The 8,057-nt window shown below is 61.6% G+C and overlaps 1 protein-coding gene across 1 annotated transcript; it reads left to right on the top strand.

The window, feature by feature from the left end:
- The first annotated feature begins 211 nt into the window (after nucleotides 1–211).
- LRFN3 (leucine rich repeat and fibronectin type III domain containing 3) lies at nucleotides 212–6,515 on the top strand. The gene is made up of 3 exons (XM_056136480.1): nucleotides 212–341; nucleotides 1,811–3,252; nucleotides 5,872–6,515. The coding sequence occupies exons 2-3, from the start codon at nucleotides 1,826–1,828 to the stop codon at nucleotides 6,335–6,337; spliced, it is 1,893 nt and encodes a 630-aa protein (XP_055992455.1). The 5' UTR covers nucleotides 212–341; nucleotides 1,811–1,825; the 3' UTR covers nucleotides 6,338–6,515.
- Nucleotides 6,516–8,057: the final 1,542 nt, after the last annotated feature.

The raw sequence follows: 8,057 nt of genomic DNA, 5'->3' as shown, positions 1-8,057 counted from the left end.
TCTCGACTCAGCACCCCAGGACTTGGGCCCAGCCCTCGGGCCTTAGATCTCAGGACTGGACTGGGCACATAGACCCTACACTCACCATTGGTGGGTGACCAGGACTGGCCCAGCAACCCCACCTGGAGCCTGACTCTCTAAATCTTGACCCTGGATCCCGTCTGAGGGATTGGGGACCCCAAGTATCAAGGTCTGGAGCTCCTGTGGCTGTGGAACTCAGCTGAGACCCTGCAGACAGATCCTCTCCTGAGGCGTCAGGAGTCAGGGAAGGCATGACCTGGCGCCCCCTCCAGAGCCCTGACCCCTGACCCCTGTGGCTCCCTGGGGTGCTTCCAGCTCAGGTAAGTCACCCCCAAGACCCCTGTGGTGGGGAGGGACTTGGGGAGAACTTGGTGGCTGGGTGGAAGAAGATAAGACTCATTCCCCATGGGTACCACTGGGGTTTCCCCAGGAAACGGACACCTCGCCCAGGATTTGCTCCCAGCTCGCTCTGGACCTGTCAGTCCTGCCCCTCTCCCCGCTTGGTGGCCTCTGGGTCCCTGTCCCCCATTTCTGTCTGGTTGGACCCTCGCTGGCGGCCTCTTGCTTCCCCTCATGACCCCTCTCTGTGCCCCTGTCCTTGCCCTGACCCTCCTTGACACCCTGTCCACCTCCCCTGGCTCTGTCCACTGCTGGCTGCCTCTCTCAGCCACCATGTGTGTCCATCCTCTCTCTTTGATCATCCGTCACACCCCTGTCCCTAGCTACCCTCTCTGGACATCTGCCTTCAGCTTCTCCCAGTGACCACCCTGGGCACCACTGTCCACTGTGCCTATCCCCAGCATGTCCCCAGATCTGTCCCTCACAGCCCCTGTCTCAAAGTCGGGGCCTGGGTCTCCGACCCTCTTGGGCATTGCCACGGCCCCCACTCTTCTCTCCGTCCACTTGCTCCCCCTCTCCTCTGTCCACCCTCACTGCCCATCTGTGATTCCCCAGCCGCCTCCTGTCTGGATCAGCACGTTTCCTCTCAGTGTCGTGGCCACTGGTGCTTTCTGGTCACTGACATCTCCTGGGCCTGTCCCCAACTCCTTAGCCCGCTCTTTCCCCACAGGGCCCGCCTGCTCCTCCCCTCACTGGCCTTAGCCCCTTTTCATCGTCTTTGACCATCTCTCCTGGATCGGACCGTCCCTGACACCTCCCCTTCCCCTCCCCTCTCACTGGCTACTTCTCATGTTGTCCGTCTGCAGTTGCCTCTGTCACACCTGCTTTGGGTCCTGCCCGCCACCCTGCCCACCTCTGCCCTCTGTGACATATGCTCCCCTGCCTGGGACTATTTCTAGGGACCCCAGGCTTCGCTTCCACCCACCCTCATTCACCTTTGCTCTGGGGCCACCTCTGCCCATTCTGCTGGCCTCTCTTCCCTCTGCCCTCCCGTTCCTTTCTGCACCCGGGGTGCTACCACCATGTATCTGCCCCTGACTTCCACTCTGGCTTTTTTTTTTTTTTTGCTTTTTGGGTCAGACCCAGCGATGCACAGGGGTTACACCTGGTTCATGCACTCAGGAATTACTCCTGGCCGTGCTTGGGGGACCATATGGGATGCTGGGAATCAAACTCGGGTCGGGCCGTGTGCAAGGCAAACGCCCTACCCGTTCTGCTATCACTCCAGCCCCTCTGGCTTTTGATTTCACCCGTCCCTCCTCTGTTGGACCAACTTGAGTCACTTCTGTCACCCTCCCCCACTCTCCTGGCTGGGGGCTCTACTTCTACCCCGCTCTGGGACCCTGGGACCCGGTCCTCTGGTGGCTCAGCCTGACCCTCGCCCCCGCAGGTGGCCCTGCCCGCGATGGCCGTCCTCCCCCTGCTCCTCTGCCTGCTGCCGCTGGCCCCTGCCTCATCTCCACCTCAGCCGGCCACTGCCAGCCCGTGCCCCCGCCGCTGCCGCTGCCAGACGCAGTCGCTGCCCCTCAGCGTGCTGTGCCCGGGTGCGGGCCTGCTCTTTGTGCCCCCCTCGCTGGATCGCCGAGCGGCCGAGCTGCGCCTGGCCGACAACTTCATCGCAGCCGTGCGGCGCCGCGACCTGGCCAACATGACGGGCCTGCTGCACCTGAGCCTGTCCCGTAACACCATCCGCCACGTGGCCGCCGGCGCCTTTGCCGACCTGCGCGCCCTGCGCGCCCTGCACCTGGATGGCAACCGGCTGACCTCGCTGGGCGAGGGGCAGCTGCGTGGCCTGGTCAACCTGCGCCACCTCATTCTGAGCAACAACCAGCTGGCGGCACTGGCGGCCGGCGCGCTGGACGACTGTGCTGAGACACTGGAAGACCTGGACCTGTCCTACAACAACCTGGAACAGCTGCCCTGGGAGGCGCTGGGCCGCCTGGGCAACGTCAACACGCTGGGCCTCGACCACAACCTGCTGGCCTCCGTGCCTGCGGGCGCCTTCTCACGCCTGCACAAGCTGGCCCGGCTGGACATGACCTCCAACCGCCTGACCACCATCCCCCCTGACCCCCTCTTCTCCCGGCTGCCACTGCTGGCCAGGCCCCGTGGATCGCCGGCCTCTGCCCTGGTGCTGGCCTTCGGGGGCAACCCCCTGCACTGCAACTGTGAGCTGGTGTGGCTGCGGCGGCTGGCCCGGGAGGACGATTTGGAGGCGTGCGCCTCCCCGCCTGCCCTGGGCGGCCGCTACTTCTGGGCGGTGGGTGAGGAGGAGTTTGTGTGCGAGCCGCCCGTGGTCACTCATCGCTCGCCGCCCCTGGCGGTGCCGGCGGGCCGGCCGGCCGCCCTGCGCTGCCGGGCCGTGGGGGACCCGGAACCCCGCGTGCGCTGGGTGTCCCCGCAGGGCCGGCTGCTGGGCAACTCGAGCCGAGCTCGCGCCTTCCCCAACGGGACGCTGGAGCTGCTGGCCACGGAGCCGGGCGACGGCGGCATCTTCACCTGCATCGCGGCCAATGCGGCTGGTGAGGCCACGGCGGCCGTGGAGTTGACTGTGGGGCCCCCGCCACCCCCCCAGCTTGCCAACAGCACCAGCTGTGACCCCCCGCGGGACGGGGATCTCGATACTCTCACCCCTCCCTCTGCCGCCTCGGCCTCCGCCTCCGCCTCCGCCAAGGTGGCTGACATGGGCCCCCCAAGCGACCGTGGCGTCCAGGTGACTGAGCACGGGGCCACGGCGGCCCTCGTCCAGTGGCCAGACCAGAGGCCCATCCCAGGCATCCGCATGTACCAGATCCAGTACAACAGCTCTGCCGACGACATCCTCGTCTACAGGTGCCCAGCCTGGGCAGCAGGGCCGAGGGAGGTGGGGAGGGGGGAGGCGGCACATCGGGGGTGCGTCTTCGCTTCCAGGGGGGACCCAGGGGCCGATCCCTAGGCTGCAGCCCAGCTGAGAAATGAGGCTGCAGAGTTGCAAAGGGAATCAGACAGCAGAGATCAAAGAAACGAGGCAGAGAGGGTCAAAGAAATCTGGCAGCAGAGGGGTGAAAAAAAGAACGAAGAGGAAAGGATAGCCCGGCGAACAGACACCTGAGGGAGGGACAAGGTTAGGGCTACAAGTGATACAGAGTGATAATACAGCAGTAGGGAGCTTGCCTTGCACCTAGCCCAGCATCCCACATGGTCCCCTGAGCTCACTAGGAGTAATTCCTGAGTGCAGAGCCAGGAGTCAGCCCTGAGCACTGCCCAGCATGGCCCAAAAACCAAAGAAAGAAACTCCCTGCAGAGACCTCAGTGAGGAGGGTGGGAGGTGGGAAGTTCCAGCTCAGGCCTTGGGTATGCGCAGTTGTGGACTTTGCACAAGCTCTATGGGTTCAAGTTCTTTTTTTTTGTTTGTTTGTTTGTTTTTTGGTTTTGGGGAGTGTGGGGGGTCACACCTCTTGGTCCTCAAGGATCATTCCTGGCCCTGCCTGGCTCTGTCTAGGATCAAGCCTGGTTCTGCCCTTTGGAAGGCGGCAAGTACCCTACCCACTGTACTGTCTCTCCAGCCTGTTTTTGAATTCTACTGTGGAGACATTTTAACTTCTATTTTCTAAATCAGATCAAACCAAGTTAAAGCTCCTCCTGCTAGTGGAATAGAAATATTCAGTTTGCCCCTGGGGGAATTCCCTTCTTGCTACAGCCACGTATGCTCAGCAACAGTGGCCCCGATGAGGGTATCACAGCAGCGGCTTAGCCAAATCCAGTCTTTTTTTTGTGGGGGCACACCCGGCAGTGCTCAGGGATTAGTCCTGGTGGGGCAAAGGGGCTGTATGTGGTTTGTATGAGGCCGGGATGTAACCTGGGTCGGTCAGCCTTATGCAAGGTAAGCGTCCTACCACCTCCCAAGTCCAGTCTTGCCTGGGCCTGTGTCACTGTAGCCCACTCTATATTTGCTTCCAGGGGGGACCCAGGGGCCGATCCATGAGGTCTGGCTGCAGAAAACCCAGCCTCTCGAGGCTGGAGGCAGCAAACCCGCAACCCACGTGCCCTTTCACAAGGGAGCATCTTTGATTTCCTTTTTCCATCCTGTAAATGCACCAAGCTCTCTTGCTCTTCCTTTCTTAGACCACTGTCCACTCTGCTGGGCAGAGGATGTGACAAATCTCATCCTTCCAGATAGTCATGAAAACCAGATAGTTTACGTTCCTCATTAAAGTAACTTAGGGCCTGGAGCGACAGTACAGCAGGTAGGGCACTTGCCTTACACATGACCAGCCTGGGTTCAATTCCTGGCACCCCATATGGTCCCCTGAGCACCACAGGAGTGAGACCTGAACACGAGCAGGTGTGTCCTCTCCCCCCCCCCCAAAAAAAGCAGTTTAGTAATAAAACATTATAGACCAAGTGACATCTCCAGCAGGATCTAAGCCATAAAAAGACAAATAGAGGAAGAGGGCCTGGAGACAGCTCATGGGGCTGAGCTCATGCTTTGCTCTCAGGAAGCTGGGGTTTAATCCCTGTACCGCATGGTCAGCCCCCAAGCACCTCTGGGTGTCACCTAAAAAAACAAAATAGTGGAATGGAGTATTCAGGATAAAGAAAATAAAAAGGGCACGGATAAACAAGAAATCGGGCAGCAGAGATAAAAGGTTAATTAGGAACCAGAGCTGAAAGAAAAAGAAGGCAGCATGGAGGAAAAGATGGGCAGTGGAGACGAAGGCCCATCTGCTTAATGAAAGCAGAATCAGTTGACAGAGCTCGCTCGAAAGCAGGCCCAAGACCTAGCAGTAATAACACGGCGATGGGGCTAGGGGGACTTTTATTGGCAGGTTAGAAGGAAATCAGGCATCAGCGGTATTGGCAAAGCAGGCCCCGAGGGGAGAGAGGATTCTAGCTGTTCAGAAGAGGGGAGAGGGGGGATTGGGTGGGGGTCTAGAGGGTGACCAGGGGTGGGATTGGACCTGGGGCTAGAGGAAAGGGCCTTGGGGTGAAACAGGCAGGTGGGGAGCTGGAGTCCTGTCGGGAAGCAGAGTTGAGAGGGGAAGGGACCCCCCCCCCCCCCCCCGCACAGCGGGTGAAAGGGAGCAGGGTGGGGCCAGAGAGAGATGGGCAGGAAGGCCAGTGGGAGACTGGATGGGAGGGAATGGGGGTGGTGCTGGGCGTATTCTGAGAAATCACCTGGGCACTGTGGGGTGGGCTACAGGGATATGGGCCAGTAGACTGGGCGGGGAATGGGCTGCGTAGCCGATGGGCAGGCAGTGGCCCGTGGTGGAGAGCGAGCCGGTGGGCCGGAACAAGATTGGCAGCAGCCTGGAGCGGGTCGCTGTGGGGCGGATTAGAGAGATGCGGGGCTGGAGAGAATTGAAGGGGGTGTAGGGAAGCGGGACCCGTACACAGCCCCGTGGGTTTGGGTGAGGGCACAGCGCAGGGCCGGGGCTGGCCGCCAGACCTAAGTCGTGCCTGTCCCTCCAGGATGATCCCTGCTGACAGCCGCTCGTTCCTGCTGACCGACCTGGCATCGGGACGCACCTACGATCTGTGTGTACTCGCCGTGTACGAGGATGGAGCCACGGGACTGACGGCCACCCGACCTGTGGGCTGTGCCCGCTTCTCCACGGAGCCGGCGCTGCGGCCCTGTGGGGCCCCTCACGCACCCTTCCTGGGCGGCACCATGATCATTGCACTGGGCGGCGTCATCGTGGCCTCGGTGCTGGTCTTCATCTTCGTGCTGCTGATGCGCTACAAGGTGCACGGCAGCCAGCCCCCTGGGAAGGCCAAGGGTGCCGCCCCGGTCAGCAGCGTCTGCTCCCAGACCAACGGTGCCCTGGGCCCCACGCCCGCCCCACCCGCCCCGGAGCCTACCGGGCCCCGGGGCCACACCGTGGTCCAGCTGGACTGTGAGCCCTGGGGGCCCAGCCACGAACCCACGGGACCCTAGCGACGCACTCACCTCTCTGGCCAGTCTGGCCCCGGAGTGGCGGGGCCCAGGCACCCCGTCAGACCTGGCCTCAGACTTACCAAATTGCTCCTGGTTTTTAAAAACTCTGATGGGGAGGGTGTCGGGGCACCGGGCACAACAAGAAAGTCCTATTTTTCTAAGCTTGGGCCTGGGCCCTGGCCCTTGTCTCTGTGTGTGGGCTGGGGTGGGGGTTTTGTGCCGGGGGCGGGGAGGGAGTTGCTGGAGCTGGGCAATGCCTCCTCTGGGCTCTAAGACAGGCCTTCCTCCCCTCTTTCTGTGGTCCCTTGGATGAGCCTGAGGATGGCTCTGCTTTCAACAGACCTTCCTGGAGGACCCCTCTGGGTGTTACGGAGGTGACCCAGAAGGCCCAACCCTGTCCTTGGGGAAGGGGCGTCTAAAATCGAGGCACTTCCCAGACCAGAGTGACCAGAAATATGATAAGGGATGCCTCTAGGATGGTGGGAGTCTGGGAGATGTGGATGACTCAGTCTAGAGTGTGGTCAGGGAGGGCTTCCAGGAGGAGGGGGTGTCGTTCCCAGAATGATATCAGGGACGCTAGTTAGGCAGGATGCACAGAGGAATCTGCTCCCTGCAGAGGTCAGAGCACAGTGAGGAGTTACTTTCTGCCTGGTCCCGGGGGTTCTGAGAGGAACGGGGTCCAGGGGCTTCCACCCAGTTGCTCAATCACTGATCCTATTGGGAGACAGGGAGTACTCTGCTATAGGGGAGTGGGGGGCACAGTTAGGTTTGGGCTTTAGAGTGGTCCAACTCACCCCTGGAAAGAGTGGGGAAGCAGTGGGGGTGCATCAAAGCAGCATGGGTGGAGGCTGAGGCCTGGGATGGGACCATGGTCCGGGGGAGAGGATGTAGCGGGGGTGAGGGGGGCTGGCTGGGGGAGAGGTGAAGGCTGGTACACAAATGGGGGGCAGAGGCCATGAGGTGGGGAGACAGTCTCAGACAGGCTGCGGCTTAGCGGAGGCCAGAGCGGAGCAAGCGCCACCCGGGGAGGGGACATGTGTGCCTGAGGGTGGCCCGTGGCCGGGGTTGGCGGATGGGCCACACTGCAGAACCTTGACCCTCTCTGCGCTAGCCCCCTCCCACATGGGGCGGGGGCAGGGGGCAGTGTCTGAACACCGAAGCCCATCGGGCCTCCGGAACAGGCTCAGCATGAGAGGAAAAGGTCTCCCGGCCTCACGCCACCCCTCCTGGGTGGGTCCCCGGTCACTGTCTTCCCTGGGGTGACACTGGTGTGAGAATCATGGTGGCCGGACAGACTCATGTTCTCCTGACCCAGCTCCTCCCGGGACAGCACCCAGTACAGCTTCCTAGGTGGGACAGGCCTCAGGAAGGCCATCAGCCCGGGGAACACCCCCAGCCTCAGCGACCAGCTGGCATGTTGGTGGAGGTTCCCATCAAGTGGCTGAAGTCGGGAGAAGCCTTGAGGGGAGCCAGGTGCCCCCCAGGTGTGTGGGTGTAGGTGATATGCCCAGTCACCACCAGGAGGGGGAGCCAGAGTGCACCAAGCCTTAGACCTCCCTTTGGCATTAGGCCTGCTTGCAGGCCCACTGTGTGCCTGCCCAGTGCTGGAGACCTGAGAGGCACCACACCAGCGCAGGCTTCCCTCTCAGACTTTCCCTCATGGCGGGGATGCAAATATTGGATGGGCAACAGACACAGTGTGTGGAGCCCCTGTGGCAAG

This window comes from Sorex fumeus, unplaced genomic scaffold, assembly GCF_029834395.1.
Source record: "Sorex fumeus unplaced genomic scaffold, SorFum_2.1 ptg000122l, whole genome shotgun sequence".
In the NCBI taxonomy this organism is placed as follows: Eukaryota; Metazoa; Chordata; class Mammalia; order Eulipotyphla; family Soricidae; genus Sorex; species Sorex fumeus.
Note: the sequence above shows the minus strand (reverse complement) of the source record. Positions and strands in the feature narration are given on the sequence as shown.